Source organism: Sphaeramia orbicularis, chromosome 11, assembly GCF_902148855.1.
Source record: "Sphaeramia orbicularis chromosome 11, fSphaOr1.1, whole genome shotgun sequence".
Lineage (NCBI taxonomy): Eukaryota > Metazoa > Chordata > Actinopteri > Kurtiformes > Apogonidae > Sphaeramia > Sphaeramia orbicularis.
In genome coordinates this window covers 36,679,342-36,697,149 of record NC_043967.1, presented here as the reverse complement: position 1 = coordinate 36,697,149, position 17,808 = coordinate 36,679,342, and the positions used below count along the sequence as shown (strand labels likewise).

The following is a 17,808-nucleotide window of genomic DNA, read 5'->3' as shown; positions in this document are numbered from 1 at the left end:
TAATAGTTGAGCATCAGAGAACAGAAAGAAGAAGACAGCGCTGATGTGACGGTGCATCGAAGCTACTGCAACACGTTTCTGCCAATTTCCAATTCGGAAGCATTTATTTGCAAAAATGCCAACTATTAGCATTCCATTTTTGAAACAACACAATGCTAGTGTTTTAATTTAAGACCTCAGGATTCAAATATTTGGTGAAACGAACCCTGATTTTCAATCACAGGCTCTGTGCATCTTGGCATTCTCTCCACAGAGCCGCTGCTGTATTTTATGCCACTTCTGGCACAGAATGCAAGCGGCTCAGCTTTGTTTGATGTATAACGACCGTCCATCTTCCTCTTGAACAGAATTCCAAAGGTTTTCAATGAGGTGCAGGTCTGGAAGGAAGGAGTATAACCCGCTCAATCTTTTTTTTATCTACCCACAGCATGTTTTGAACACTGATTTAAACCTACCAAGGGCAGCACGGCGGTAGGCCCTGTTGCCTCGGAAAAAAGGCCCTGGGTTACATCCATGGTTGAGAGAGTTACCTGTCACTCCTTGTGTCCCAGGTTTGCTCCAGGTTCTACCAGTTTCCTCATGATAAAAACATGTAAGTTAGTTAAACCTATCAGTGCCCTTGACAAAGGTAGTGGTTTCAATCTAGAGTTAGCCCACTGCTCTCTCTAGGGCAGACCAATGGGTTAAATGTAGAAAATTAATTTCCCTACCGGGACAATGAAGGTGAACTTTACACTCTAAAGGTGATCCTAATTGAAGACAAGTAGAAGCTAAAACAATCAAAATGCAATAGCTTTTTCAGTGTTGCTAGCCTCACCCTCCTTTGAAAGTAAATTAAAACAATCATTTATGTAGATAGGCTCTTCTGTTTCTTATATTTTATAAAGCTCTCTATGAAGGACAGCTTAGCACTCTTGGTATAATGTCAGCTGCATGAATAAAGCTTTGTGTCATTGTGTCTTTCATGTATGTTACACAAGTGACCTACCTAAACCACATGTGGAAAATGCTTTGAGCAGGAGCAGCTCTTTAGCTTATATCTTGCCATTTTCCATGTAAACAATAGCCCCAAGCAGCATAACAGCAGCTTAGAAAAACTCTGAACACCTCTAATTGCTTACATAGCCCTTAAACAGTGTAACACAAAGGAATAATTGGGGTTGCACTTGACACTAAATGCAAGAGAATGCTGGGAAAACAGTACTCTCAGAAAAAAAAAAAAAAAAAAAAGAAAGAAAAGAAAAGCTCTGATTCCTCCTACGCACAAGCTTTGCGCGACACTGCCCCTCTGACCCCGGCAAAACAATTAAAAGCCCTTGGCATACAAAGAGGCTCTAATGGGCCACATATGAGGCTGCTAATAAGACAGAGGTACGGGCACCTGCTGTGCAGCTTACTAATTCTGGAGCCTGAACACAGAGGTGGAGGATGGGTAGGAAACAGTAGGAATGGAAAAGATGGGAGGAAGATATAGAAAGGAAGAGGGAATGGAGCACAGTGGGAGGTAAGGCCTGTGGGGCTGGAAAGAGAAAAAACCTGAAAGAGGAATCAGGGATTGGAAAAAAATGGAAAAATGCAGAGAGAGGAGTGAGAGACCGTCTACCAACCACTGCATCCCTCTCTCCCAGTCTTATTACAGTTGGGTTGCGTTTGTTTATCATCGGGCCTCGGCAGACTCCCTTCCTGCTCTTCAGATAAAACTAACCGTTAGTGCCACTGGAATTCATTATACACTAAGCCTGCAGCTAGCTCGCACAGGTCTTAAGAGCAGAAGAGAGCAAGCCAGACACTGGATAGCTGCTCTATTTGAAATTACAAACATCCCCCTGCTTTTAATTTCTCCTTTCTCATTTGAATAAAGAGACAGACGCGGTAATTAACAGGGTATTAAAAAAAGCAAAGGCAGTGTGCAATGAAGGAGGGACAATAGGAGGAGGTAGGGGGTGAAGCAGCAGCAGCAGCAGCAGCGGCAGCAGAGAGAGAGAGATAGTAACTAAAAGAGGGAAGATAAAGAGAGAGGAGCTGTGGAGAATTAATAACAGGCCAGATCTCTCCAAGGCCTCCTTAATGGGACTGTGACAGGAAATTTATTCACACTTAGGCTGGTATTAAATCAACGCGAGGCGAGTTGCAGTGCAGGCTCCACCAGAGGGGTGGACAGGGGGGGCAGGTGCAGAGGAGTGAAAACAGCAAGGGGTCCGCCATGTCGTCAGGGTCCGGCATTACAACCCCTCTGGGATAGAGGGTCATCTCCAAGGCTCTCGGAGAGAAAGCGGAATGGAGAGATGTACGGAGAGAACAAACGATGAGTGATGTGCAATGACAAGACAGCTTCCCACGCCCCAGATGGAATGATTATCAAGTAGTCCAGAGAGCCGCTATGAATCATCCTTCCTCCATTCTGCAAAATGCACCGTCACTCAGCCAGACAGCCAGCCGGTCAGTCAATCAGTCAGCCAATCAGTTAGTCAGGCAGGCAGAAAGGATTCAACCGACTTGGACAGCATTTGCAACAGACAGTATCAGCCAGAGAAAGAAATGAAGTGCTCAAAAGACATAGCTTCCAAATGAGGTGCGCCGTCAAATATTCCAGCGGAGAATTTATTTTGTCACAGGGCCACACCATTATACTTTACATTTCGGCCAAATTTGCCAAGAGGTCTTACTTATGTCCTTTGTGCATCAGAAATCAATCTAAGTGAATCCCCAAAGGAACTTGTGTTGGTAAATGCAAGTTCTGCAAATTGACAGGATTTCAGTTCTGTTTGCAACATGCTGATGGACATATGAACTATGTTTTCAGCTCAAAAATGTCCAATTTCATCACAATTAATGCTGTATTTTCATGTCACAAATGGCCAAGTTATATTTGAACTGAAGTGACCTGAAAAACAAATATTCTATTCTTTTAGATTCCCCAGTTTTTCTTACAAGATTATATACTACATATCACGTTTTATTTTTACAGGTTCCAATATGGAGTATGGTGCTGATCCATTCCTGCTTATGTTACGCCAATACATACATTAAGAATGTCACACGTCACTTTTTAAATCAACAGTTTTCTAATAATAAGCATTTTTATAAAGAAATAACAGTCTATATTGTTATTTACTCTTTAGTATGATGATAAACTATACAATAAATAATTCTGATCCTAGTTTTTGCACAGGGATCATTTGTGGAAACAGTGACATGGCTGCCCGAGCATCAGTATGATGGGATCTGTAACAACCATGTCACATCCGTCCACTGCCACAATTTTGTGTTTTGTGTCAGCTGTTATTGTTTTAGATCCACAATACTAACATTTATGAATAACAGGAGAATTAGCAATAGTAAGTATATAAGTTTATTCCTAATAAAGTACTGGTACTGACCAGAGCATCATGGGTAATGTCACGTCCGTCCAACAGCAAAAGTTTTCACATACACGTGCTATTCAAAATCCAATATTTCTGAAAATATAGCTTCCACTGTTAAATAATATCAGTAGTCTGTGCACAAATGTATTAGCATTATTTCAACACAGTTCTATGCATTTCTACAACTTTTTTTTTTTTTTTTGACAAAAATGGCCACTCATTTGACCCCCTAAGTATATTTTAGCTGACATACACCTCACCTTTCAAACAAATCCAGCACTTTCACCTCCCAAATACAGAGTTTTGGAAATGCTGCTGACCATGTTTTGGTTTAGAAATCCAAGGTTGGTGTTGTAATGCGTACCGACAAAAAGCTGTATTCAACCGGTTGATTGGATTTTATCAGTGCCGCTACATTCTGAATTTGTTGCACCCTTCACATGGTCTTCCTTTCTGCAGGAAAACAAGATGCTGCACTTGACTACAGCTGTAAATTCAACAGGGATACTGAATTACAGGAAATTCTGTTCTAGTTGTCTCTGTTACCAGCTGCTGTACAGTAAAATTTTGTATGTTTTATCATAATACTACTGATTAAAGTCACAGCAGGCGAGCTGTTACTCAAGCAAATTTGCAATATTCCCATTTCCAGCAGAATTTCAAACTATTTTAAAATAATCTCTTCATGGTGATGTGGCTATAGTCTTTGTTTCCCTTCATTAATTGGCATGTGAATAGTAAAGTGGGATATTCATTAAAGCTTCAGTGTGTGGAAAAAGTAATTAAAATAGCCAAAATGATGATCTCCCGTGAAATAATGATTTGAATGTGATATTGTGTTTTAATTACCAAAATAGAGAATATATTGACTGTTTCTGGCCTGTGTGTACTCTGAAATTATGAGCCAGAGAATATTTTTGTGTTAAGGATTTAGTTTGTTTGTATTGTTGAATAAAACATAAAATGTCTCATTGTTTTGTCCTTTAGAAGAGCAAGTTAATGTTAACGAGCTAAAATTTGGATTCAGCACCTTAAAATTCCAGCCATTTTTTTTTCCTGTAACACAGAAAAAAAAAAGTCATACTTACAACAAAGTGAGAGTTGTTGAGCCATGTGGAGAACAGGCATGGTTTAGGCCTCTTTTCAAAGCTAAGGCTCTGGATTTTTTTTTTTTTTTTTTGTGCCACAACAGTCAGGATCACTGTCAGTCGTACTGGATTTAAGCTATAAAAGTTTGAAACACACTGAAAAAAGAAGTTTTGATCCTTACCCGTTTTCTTTGAGAAAAAAATGCCTGCAGAGGGATGTAGGGTTGTAGGAATGTACTTAAAAAAAATATGGAACCACAGCATGAAGCCATTACCTAGTTCCACTTCACATTGAAAATAATACTATAGAAAAATGGCACACAGAGGTTTTCTATGGACTATATTCAGCCATCTTCAAAAGTCTGCTAAATGGTAAAAGTGCCAAATTTTATGGATATAATACTTGATGTGAACTAATGTGGAACTACATTTATTGGACCTTTGTTGGTTTAATAGGACCAGTTTTATCAGTGTTTTATCTTTTGGCAGAGGACTATGAGGTTTCATAGGTGTGTATTAATAGTTTTGTTTGTTGCTGGTTTGATACAAGTGTTTGGTCGAGGCTGCTGTTCTAGTGCCTTTATAGTCTACATCTTTCAAACCTCAAGAAATTTATCTTACCAGAGGTGTTTGAAAATGTTTTGACATTCAAACCAGAAGCTGTACACCACCTTATTTATTTACTGTGACATGAAGAGCATGCCCGAGGGCCATTACAGCTTAAGGAGTAATGTTGTGAAAGCCTGCCTTAAATGGAAATAAAGAAAATGGGGACAAAAAATAAATACTGACGATATCATAGACCGCAGATTGTCTCTGTCTGTTGCATCTTTTATGATACTTTTCGTCTCGTTTCTTCTACTGTCACCCGCCCAAACATCAACTTTTAAACTGAAAATGAATGATGATTTGGTGTCTAGTTGTGATATTTAGTAGGCTAGTAACCTTTATATCAGTGATAGCATTGTTTCTTATTCATTTTTAAACCTCACAATCATACTTTCTATAATTAATGGATGTATGAATTGTGAGGCCACTGTTGTTTCTGAACTGCCAGTATGAAGTTGTTACTCTGCGCAATATGGCCAGCACCATGTTGGCTTTGACGAGACAGAAGTGACTACATTGACAATATAGTCACTTTTTATTTGAAAGAAAAGGGCAGAGCTGGGGGGCACAAGATTCAGACCATCTGCAAGGGGTCATTGGTTTAATGCTAACACTAACCACCACTTGGTAAAATTATCACAACTCCAGTAAAGTTGTGAAGTGATACAATGTGTTTGTTTTAGGCTACGTGTCAGATTGTAAGCAAATGTGGCCCAAATCTGATTTTTTTTTTACCCATAAGTGATCCAATTTTTGAAAATCCGACCCAGGCCACTATCATATGTGGTCCTAAATCCAATACATATCTAATATTTACCTCTGCCAAGGAGGTATGTTTTTGCCAGGGGTTTGTTTGTTGGATAGTTAGCAAGATAACTCAAAAAGTTATGGACGGAGTGTCATGAAATTTTCAGGAAATGTTGATACTGGGCACAAGGAAAAATGATTAAATTTCGGTGGTGAACGGGGGGGGGCAGATCTGCCTTGGCGGAGGTCTGCCTTCTCGAAGTGCTTTTCTAATTTGCAATGCAACTTATGTCTGAAATGGCCAGGTCCCATTTATCTGATACTTCCATTATTGAATGCGACAAATGACACAATTCTGCATCCCAGGAATGTTACTTTCGTAAACATGGTGCGTGCCTGCGTGGTCACATATTACATCAGGACCTCTTTTGTGCATGCGAGTCACTTCAGGGTTGCATTCAGTTCATACTCAAAACTGTTAGAGTCGCATTTAAAGTGTAATATGAACGAGCACACAAAAAAAAAATCAGATTTCACCCAAAAATCCAAATTGTGCTTTAAGACCTGCTGTCTGAACATAGCTTTAGTCAATAAAAAGAAACTCCAAAGTCTGAATCAGAAGGCCAACAAGCTGTCAATCAAAGCTCAACATGGTGGACATCAGAGACTTCTACTTAACATGAGATGTTATTAATGGAGCCATAACTTACAGATGGGACCAACGGAACATTTTTAGACGGTCAAAAAAAGATAAATGACACTGAGATGACTTCTGGAGAAAAAGTGATTTAGTAATTTTAGATTGAAGTTTAGTGTAAATGTATGGGAAGCAGGGCTTTTTGGAGCCAATCCCAGCAGCTGTAAGCTGTATTAAAACTTTCAGATACTTCTACAACAGCCTCATTTTTGAGCCAAGGTCCTAGTCCCTTGCTCTCAATACTGATGTTTAACTTAGAAGACTTCAGTGGAAAAACTCTGATTTGAAATCATAGCTTTGCAGTAACTGGAAATGTTCCTGATAACACTCATCACATAGAATTCATGTTAGTGGAAAGCATTAGGGCCATATTTCCTCTTTTTTTTGTATATAATTGCTAAGGTGAAAGCTGAACCAAGACCTGAAGGAAGACTTGAATGTGGAAATCATAAAACAAAAAGTGAAAACATGTAATACTGAGGTCAGTCAATCAGTGAGCCAATCAGTCAGTCAGGCAGGCAGGCAGAAAGGATTTCAACTGGCTTCGACAACACTTGCTACAAAACAGCCAGAGAAAAGAAGAAGTGGAAGCTGCTCAAAACACAAAGCTTCCAAATTAGCACTCAGTGAAAAATTCAGTTGGCGAATTTATTTGTCATATTCTTTGTTTTCCTTCATTAATTGGAGTGTGACCAGTAATGTAGGATATTCATTAGGGCTGTAATTTGTGGTCACTTGGTTACTGCAGAATTCGGGTCTTTTTTATTGGAGCAGAAACATTGTGGATGACTAGGGACTCTGAATTGATATGCACAATCACATTCTACAGCACCAGAGGTCTGCAGCACAGAGATTGAGCAATCGCAACCCATTAGGCACCAATGAATTATGGCTAATGCATCTTAAACATTTATGGAAACATGCAGCTGACTTTCACACATGCTCAAATAAACTTTACCTCTTCATCCACACACTCGCCTGAAGACACTGTGACTCACCCGCAGGCGTAAGTATAGGCATTAAAACACATAGTATGAAGATGATTACAAGGCTGCGGTATACAAAAAAAAACACACAAGCACAAAGGGAATAAACACACAGTTAAGACTCAAATATGTAACACCGCACATTGCATGCTTCTTAGCCGGTAAGACACTTGTGGAGAGTGATGAGAGTGATGCCTCTCCCCTCCTCTTCCTCCAACTCTCGGCAGATTGCATCACCATCCGTCAGCCAGACTCCGACAAACAGCAATTACCCCAATCGACAGATAACGAGAGCAAGGCTATCACTCACAGCCAGGACGCTCCATAAAGCAGCCAGACATTACCATGGAGAAGTCATTTATCTGCCTCTCCTCTAGCAACACCCCCCCTTCCACCACCACTCCACCCCACCCTGATCTTTACTTCTACTACCTGTAACCTACTGTTGACACGGGGGGTGGGCTTCAACTTCAACAGATGCGAGGTCTGACAATATGCCTGAATTAGCAAAACAAGTGTATTTTTGGCTCTGATTTTGACTGCCTACAAACAATTTTACTCCCATGTGCCTGTTCTCCTGGTTTGTAGAGTGCAGGGCTCAGTCTGCTAAAGGTGATAAAGTATCATGTACTGTTCTTCTGTAATACAATCAGAAGGTTACAGCATTTGGATTAGAAATGGATGACAAGGCCAGCCAGTATCCATAAGGTTAAGGACATCGACCACAATGTAGCATCCCTTGTTTGATTAATGGTTCCAGTGACCTTTATTGCAGGTCATGTCCTCTCTCTCTAACCATCTCTTCGTCCTTGTTTCTTCTGTCCTTTCTGCTGGGAGATATCAATAAAGGTGTAAGAAAAAAAAAAAAAAAAATCCAAAAACAAAAATGAAATGGCTGACAATCTGTTAAAACCCACTCACTCCAGATAAAGCAGATTTTCTAGGTTTTAAGTGTAAAACTCTCGATAACATGCTAACATTTCTTCGTTTATTAATTATATATTAGTCATATTCATACTGCAATATTTACCTCACTGTTACAAATTACACTGTGCATTTTTTTTCATCATTTTGATGGCACGGTGGTGCAGTGGTTACAACTGTCACCTCATAGCAACATGGTTATAGATCTCAACTTGGCAGCGACTGGGGCTTCTCTGTATTTGGATGTTCTCTGTTGGGTTTTTTCTGGGTACATGGTAAAATGACAGGCAAAGAGGTAAATTTTTTATCCCAAATTGCCCTCTAAGGTGTGAATGTGAGTGTGAAAAGTTGTCTGGATCTATAGGTCAGCCTTGCAACAAATGGCAACCTGTCCAGGATGTACGCCACCTTCACCCAGGACCGGCTCAGATCGGCTCCATCAGGACTGGCCAAACAAACAAATATGATAGAGGAAATGTGACACAAAATCAAGTACTTAGAAATAAAGGTCGACTGATATGGGTTTTTCTAAGGCCGATGCTGATTTTAAAAAATTTGGTCAGCTGATGGCTGATATCTACAGCCAATTTTTGAGGTCGATATTTAAGGCTGATTTTTTTTTAAGGCACATTGACCGTAAAATATAATTGAAACACTCAGATAATTAAGATTTTTATGCAGCAAAATAATTTAAGTTATTAATACACATACACATAGTACTCTTTTAACATTTATTGAACTTCAAGTACTGTCCACACAGGTATCCAATCAAATGTCTTATCAAATTTTTACTCCTGATCAAATATCAGCTTTCAAAAAAAAAAATTAAGGTTGATGACGATATTGAAAATAATCAATATATTGGCCTGATATATCAGCCGGCCTCTACTTAGAAATAGGAGGGCCGCCAAGCATTGAAATAAAACAAGGAACTCACACTTAAACCAGCCACTTCAGTTGCATGGACATTGTATCAGTATGAAAAGTCTAACACTCTAGGCTTTTAATTATTTTGTTTGTAACTATAGTTTACATACATACAGCGCACATGCATAAATTATATTTTTATATTTCATTTATGAATATTTTGTGATGTGGTTAATTTTTACAAATTTGCACACAGGCTCTAAATAGAAGGAGAAAAACCATCACCTATGAGAAGTACCTTATATTTGTCAAATATAAACTTCATAAGAAGAAATCATTATTATTATTATTATTATTATTATTATTATTATTATTATTATTATTATTATTATTATTATTATTATTATTATATGAAATTACCTTCCTTACAGTATACAACATTTACTGTTGGTGTGAAATACAATGTTTTAAGTTTTCATTTGACAAAGTTAGGGCTGGTAGCTGACAAAGAAGGTGGAAAGCACAGAGTCCAATTTCAGCTTCAAATCGTGGATGACGCAAATGCTTTGTCAATATTTTCCTGCTATCTGGCAGAGGCAGGGTTTGGGATGAGGCAGTTGACAGGGATTAAGTAGAGATTGGAGGGCTTCAACATATAGGGCTGGGCCAAAACTCCTGTTTTATCATTATCCCCCCTTGTGAGCATAAAGCACACTTATGCGGTGTCGGTTTCAAGGTTATTTCTCACAAAGTGGGATGAACAAAACCCTCTACTGACGGATTTACAGTCCTGTAAACTGCTATCCTATCACCCCTCCTATCATTCCATTTCCATGATGATGCATTATATCATTGTTCATTATTTACAGCCGCCAGTGAATTTAAATTTTGATATAAGTCATCTTTTCAAAAAATCTACTTTTGACTTTTCTAGGGGGAAATATAAGGATACCAATCCTAAACCAGTGTGACATATCAGCTAGAGAACTTGCAGTTTGCTTGGTCTTATCTTTTCACTTATGCATCAATCTTCTCTCTCTCTCTCTTTCTCTCTCTCTCAGCATCCTGTTACAGAAGAAGGCAACCTATTTTCCCTGCAGCGGTAGAATTCCATCAGTCTTCTGTTATTCCTTTTGAAGACCCTATCTGAATGGAAACGGCTTTACGCTGACAATCCACAGCTGTCTACACATCTATCAATCCGTTCTTTCATCAATCTTTTACCTGTCTCTTCCTCACATGAAAAGGCCACTGATTTTCCGCTGCAGCTCTACACATTTTTATTCATTTCAAAAACACAACCTGAATCTGTTTTTCTACACACCTTTTGCTAACCTGCTTCTGTTGAATTTTTTTTTTTTTTTTTACTCAGAGTTTCTTCATCCTTTACCCTTCACTTCACACATCTCCCCTTCATGACAACACAGCTATCTGTCTGGTCATCCATCCATCTCCCAACACTTTCCCGACCTGAACAGTCAATTTCTCTCCCCTTTTAGCCAACAGAATGTTGTCTTTCCAGCTCTGCCTTCTTTTCCCACTGTATCGCAACTCTTTCATCTATTACTACATAAACTCTTTCTACCTTTTAGCGCTCTTCCAGCACTTTCCTCCCCAATTCTTTATCTCTCCCTCTCTTTCCTGCTATCTCGCCCTCCTACCAATCACCCTCTCTCATCCAGAACTATCCTATCTGGCTGGAGTGACTGCAGCAGATGTAGCCTGGCCACAAACATCTGTTTGCCTTGTCCCGCTGTAGCTCTACTCTGCTGATCAGACTAACCACTTTAACTCCCTAAAGCTTGCTGTCCTTACTGCTGCCTTAATTTGCAGCTGGGCTAAATCACAGCATAATATGTTGCAAAACACATGAGGCATGCAATGGAAATCTGACAGCCAGACACATTTTAACCCTATGCATGTCAAGTGAATAGAACAAAATTAAAACTAACAGGGTCTCTGCACATTATGGCACACAAATACACATCTCCGCTGAAATCTAGCACCATCATGTCAGTGATGCAAAGTCAGAAATGCCCATTTCTTCTAAACTGCCCCTCTTTAGATCCATTTATTTTATTGAATTTCTCTGCAGAATTTATGTGCTCTTATACTCCATACATGTCATTGCCTGTACTGCATCCACTGGTACAATAAATCAATCATTAAGGAATATGACATGTTTTTTTTTCATGAAGTATATAAACAATATTGAGCTTTTATTCTTATAGACCCTATTGAAAGAGAAATTCAGGTTCTCAGGAAAATTGACGCTTACCAATTAATCGTTAATCGATCGATAAGGTCAACCAACTAATGATTAATGGATCACGCGATAATTTGCATCCCTAGTTTAAAGTAGACAGGTGCAATAGTATCGTATTTGGAAATCATACAACAAAATCTGGTTATTAATATCCACATATAAATGATAAAAATGGGGATCCTAGTGTTTGATTACCACATACTGCACCTGCAAAATCATCTGTGATGTTTATAAGGAACACTAGGGCAGGGCACTGTCAAATTAATGAGATTAATCGAATATTAGCTTCTTAATCATTGTGAAAAAGGCCTAGATACATAATAAATCCCTGTTTGTTCTGATATATTAAGATAACATCTTCATGTAGACAGAAAAAAAATGTTTAGATTAGGCCTAAACATTAACACACAATAAAAATAAGACAACGAATAAAAATATAAATTTTTCGGGCTGTACTCTATCATATCCCTATCAAAACTTTTATCTTACATTGCTCCAAATGTTACTGCATGAAAATAATGCTACTTGTTTATAATGTATGCCAGTATTAACCCTTTCACGCTTAAATTGAGAATTTATTTGTGTTTTTATTCCTCCTAAGGCATGAAAAAAACACTGCGATGGATTTTTTTTTTTATGAACCAATTTTTCATGGAATTGCAAAAATATCCACTCAGCTGGACACCATGCGTTTAATTTTTGAAGCAAAGAAACATGTATTTTACTGACATTCTTTGTGAAAACTATGAAAAAAATGTTTTAAAATGCTGCTAATCTGATGTTTTGTCACATTTTAACATACTCTAATATTAGTTATTACTCACTTTATGGAGATAATATGTAAAAAAATAAATAAATAAAACCCTTTTTGTTTAAAAAAAAAAAAAAAAAACCCTGTTAATTACCATCTCATAACAATAACAAGGAACTGATTTACACTCAAACATGTTCCTGCAGATCAAGTTTATCAAGAACAGCAAAGTTACAGCAATGGTATGAATGCCAGTGTATGAGATGAAGCATTTAAGCGTCCACTGTGTTGGCTGATATGGAACTAAAACAACAAAATCCATGAATATACAAGAGAACAACTTTGAATAAATGTCCACTGTAGTGACCAGTATGCACGAAAGGGTTAAACACCATCATCACTTGGCAGATTTGGCCTATCCATCAGTAATGTGAAACAAAAGCAATGAGAAAAACAAGTTTTACAAGTCCAGAACTTTGACAGGTGGCAGCCAATCGCTAACCCTACAATAGGACAACACAGCTGTGACTGGTGAGTGAGAGTCATTTTGACATAGTCCAGTGACCCCAACTAGGGAGGTCAGCAATTCTTTTATTGCCAGGAGACAAAACTGTCTCCTAAGAAGTTCAGAAGCTCCAGAAGTGAGTCACTTTCATTGCTGCCATTGTTTGTGTTTCTGTTACCTCACCTGACTGAATCCACTCTGAAGCAATTAGAGAGAAACCAGGTTAAGATGTAGACATGCAGCAGTATTCTGGTTTCTCTCAGAGTAACCAGGATATGGTCTTATCTTTCTAGAATCGAGATATGATATTTACATGTCTTCAAACAAAAAAAAAAAAGCACTTACATCTACAGTACACGCATCCATACTCCCAGTAGGACTTATGTTTTATGATAATAACTCATTATTATATCACACTGAATTCACCATGCTTGCTCACAGTATGTTTGTTTTTTTCCCACTGCATCCCTTAAATCCACACAACACCTTCCAAACAGAGTAAACACTAAGTATTTAACACACAAACACAAAGACATTGGATATTATAAAAACGGTCACTGTTGTAGGGCACACAATACCAGTAAAATATGACATAAAAACTGAACAAGAAACACACTTTTATATCATTCCCCCTAGATCAACTTTAAAGCCTCCCATCCTACAATTCCAGACATTTTTTTTAGAGTCTGAATATCAAAAACTAAAAACTATTTTAAGTTTTAAGGCTTTTTAAGAATCTGTGGGGACTCTGAATAAATTAAATTAAAGCACTCGATCCTCCTTGCATTAGTGCATCGTGTCCTCCTGTGCAGTTGTTTAATGATTTAGGTAAAAGTAATTATGCCTCAATAACCCCATCTTGTAACAGTAAATCAAGTGTAATCTCGAAGAGAAGAGGAGAAGAGAAGAGAAGAGGAGAGGAGAAGAGAAGAGAAGAGAAGAGGAGAGGAGAGGAGAGGAGAGGAGAGGAGAGGAGAGGAGAGGAGAGGAGAAGAGGAGAGGAGGAGAGAGAGGAGAGGAGAGGAGAAGAGAAGAGAAGAGAAGAGAAGAGAAGAGAAGAGAAGAGAAGAGAAGAGAAGAGAAGAGAAGAGAAGAGAAGAGAAGAGAAGAGAAGAGAAGAGAAGAGAAGAGAAGAGAAGAGGCCTAGTTGGAAACAGAGATATTTATTCACGGAGAAAATTGAGATACAACCGCAAATCAATATCAAGAAATGCTTTCTTATCAAGGAATTCCATATGTTCACTGTACACTTAAAAGAATATTCCTATCTACTGTATAAACTGTACATTATAATGGGCTGGGTGTATATATATTGCATAATAAGGTCTATCTGTGTATTAAAGATTGCAGAATGCGAGGAAAAGCTGCCTTGAGCGTGTTACGGTGGCCTGTCTCTTCGATCTCTATATACTTGCATCATTTGACAGAACTCAATTTGCATGCTAATGCTTTGCATAGGGGGAAGGTCAGACCACAAACAAGGTTATTTATCACTAACATACGCAGGTCTCTAATAGGACAAAATTACACTCATTCTAAAAGCCCTTACTTTATGTTCTGTCACTGAAGCTCACAAAGAAACCTGACAAAAGATGGGTTTTGGCCAGATTATTAAAAACAAATTTCTTTCAAAGCATTGAAGTAAGCACTGGGTTATTTATCTAGCATAATATCAGCAGGCTTTCACCATGCTCTTTGCTGGTATGGAGGCTCTGTGTGAAAAGGAGATGCTGTTTGTTTTGGATGGAGCTGAGTGCAGTTGAGCGCAGGGTTCACTGCAATGTTTCACTGTAGTGTTAACATTTAAAAGCAGCCAGGGGAGCTGTGCTGAGCTCTTAAAAATAACCAATTCTCATCTCTGCAGCTGACACTCCTGACCTTGGACCATTATCATTGCAGCACACTCAGACGGCTTGGCATGCACAATCTGTACAGAGCCAGCACAATGCACATACAAAGAGAAGAAACAGAGAAGGGCTTCATCCAGCACACGCTCACTCTGAAAGCATGTGGAAAGAAAAGTGCAAACACAATGTTTTCACTCTGAAGAAAGAACAAAAGCACTCTCTGACTCTGTCACTCAATATACACAAACAAAACAAATTCATAACAGATGAAGCAAACTAAAACAGCCTCCTAAATAATGCATGATGTGTTTTATCTGAGTCTTTGCCATGTTCGCCTGTCCATAACTACAATATTCAGGTAAGAAATGGAAATAGCTACTGTGCGGCTTCTGGATGTTTACCTCACCTGCATCTGTGGGGGATTGAGTTTTAAACAACTCCCAGAACTGATATTTGCACATTCTGTCTTCATGTCAACTTGCTGGGACTGTTTCTCAGGGAGAGATTATCCAGACTTAGAAATAATTTGACGCCAAGTAGCAGGACATGAAGTAGCAGGTTCTCCAGTGTCAAGAGGACCAGTGCCAAGTCTAGGTGGTCATTATGGTTATGCTACACAGCATGTTCACAAAAAATCAACTGGTTTATTCTTGCATGCCATTAATCAGCATGTCATTTATATATCAGGTCTTTTACGGGGTGACATTGACAGGCAGATTGTAAGTAACTGTTCATCTTGTATTTTTCACACATTTTGGGGCAGTTTGAGTCTTCTTTTTATGCTAATAAACAGTGACTGGAAGGCAATATTGGAATATATATTTTTACCTCTGCCGAGGAGGTTACGTTTTTGCCGGTGTTGGTTTGTCTGTCTGTCTGTCTGTTCGTGTGCAAGATGACTCAAAAAGTTATGGCACTGATCTGCCTTGGCGGATGTCTATGCTCTCCGAGTGCTTTTCTACTTTAAATTTGTGTTTCATTTTTGGGTTTTGTTGCAGTTAGTTTGAAAGCAAAATTGTTAGTTTAGTTTTTAGTGTTTGAAAATAGAGAGATGACTTTTTATTAGTTGTACTATTTGTTTTTTTGTTATTAGATGTGTTAGTGGATGTGCAATACTTAAAAAAATACAAAATGAGACTCTAACTCCAACTTTTGCCGGCATGATGACAGGCATGGATGGACTAGCGAACATGTGCAGTGCTGCCCGTTGATATTGGCAGAGAAAAACAAAACAGGCTGATCTCCACATAAAAATGACCATATGCCTTGAGTTGAAGTTGAAGTTCAGCTGGACTGGTTGAGTTCTGAACTGATGAAGTCTCTTGGACAAGAGACAAAATGTTCTCAAAAACAAAACTAGTTGATCTTCGAGAACAACTAAAGATGAACAATGACCTCTGCAAATGAGAATTTACACAGACATACGGGTTGATAAGTGTTGGGAACTGAAACAAACCATTTTTGCATACCTTATGGGGGCAGGTCACAACATTAAATAAGGACAATCCTGTAGAGGGGGTGGTCGGAGATGGATATGGAGGAACCACAGTCTTTGCAAAGTTAAAAACATGATCGCAGAATCCAATCTCCAAAAGTATTGTTTATTTTTATAGCGGCCATTATGAATTCTTCCTCTACTCCTTCCCCAACTATCTTTCCAAACCTGAAGTTGTTTTTGTGCCTAAATTTGACTAACCACAGCCATCACAATATCACAGCTTAAAAGCAACAGTAATGTAGCAGCATTTGTATCTGTTCATTTTGTAATTATGTCATTGGTGAGTATGACTAGAAATCAATGTCATTTGAAAGCTGAGGACCTGCTGAAAAAACTGACAGATAGATTTACATCCACCCAAAACACTAGACTGACGTATGAAATAAAATGACAAACAAGCAATATAGTCTCAGTAGGTTAGCTTCTTTGTGTAGGGCCTTGCTTTCATTTTTATTTTAATCAACAATATTTTTTGACATCTAATTTTCAACACTTCATGAGTTTTTGTTAACACTAATAACCTTACAGGAAAGACAAACATTAGGGAGGAGAGAACATGCAGCAAAGGACAGGGTCAGATTCCAACCTGCTGTACTGTAGTTACATGGGGTGCACACTATGAGGTGACCTACCAGGGTGGCACTTTTAGAACAACTTTAAACTGATTACTCCTCACATCCACAGTAAGGTCGCCACTTGTTTTCTATTATTGGGATTATGTTTAATTAATATCTGACAGACCATTACTTTAGGCAAGTCTATACACAAATCTGCTATAGTTGTCTGTTGAATAAATCATGAGTCAGGATTAAATTTGTCTGATATAAACTTTCACACTTGACTGACAGGATGGTGTATTAGTTTTAAGAAAAGCTCTATATTCTGCACTTTTAAGTGTCATAAAGCAGCCTTTCTATCAGAGCTTGGCAAATACATATCTGACAGTGAAAACATTTGAAGAGGCTTTTACGTGTGTTTGAAGTCAGACGCTTTTCAGAAGTGGAGACACCATCAAGAAATCTCTTTCTATATTTAAAAAAACAAAACCTTCAGTAGCTATATCAGGACTTTGTACCCAATGATCAGGTCTTCTTTTTTTGATACGGTTACAGCTTCAGGTAGCCCATTATTTCATTTAAACAATGACATCAAAAGCTACTCATCCCTCACATTTTAGAATCTATGCTCAGCAGCTGAAACCACACATAAAGTACAACAGTTTATGCCCGCTGGTGAGTGCTGCAACAAGAAAAACTGATACGCTGTGAGCTTTACCTTTAGGCTTAGCTCCATTCCACTGTAAATGTGAAACCCATGAATCCAAACACCACACCAATGTGTCAATCTCATAGTTCATCTTACGCTCACCCATATCTGAGCGTTACTTGGAGCTGCAAAACATTTGCAACCTGATGTGGTATTGCACACTTTTCGAGAAGAGTATGTTGTTTGCTGACTCTCATCCCATTGGACTTAAACTCAGCGTTAAACCTGACCTGAGCATTGCAAAGGTCAAGGGCTATAGAAGTCAAAAGAAACGCTGTACATCATCAGCAAAACATATAGATCCCGAGGATGTGAAATCATATACTATCTACTGATAGACAGAAACATGTCCATGAATTCCAGATATAAAAAGGTGGAACATTGGCAAAACT

General features: G+C 38.5%; 1 protein-coding gene across 1 annotated transcript in view; it reads right to left on the bottom strand.

The window, feature by feature from the left end:
- Positions 1-1,243: 1,243 nt before the first annotated feature.
- The window catches only part of LOC115428470 (mediator of RNA polymerase II transcription subunit 30-like), a 41,685-nt gene continuing 25,120 nt past the window's right edge, over positions 1,244-17,808 (bottom strand). Inside the window, exons 5-6 of the mRNA XM_030147530.1 lie at positions 10,301-10,315; positions 1,244-1,254 (exon numbers count right to left, since the gene is read on the bottom strand). Of these exons, the coding sequence (XP_030003390.1) occupies positions 10,301-10,315 (15 nt within the window). The 3' untranslated portion in view covers positions 1,244-1,254. The remainder of the gene's footprint in view (positions 1,255-10,300; positions 10,316-17,808) is intronic.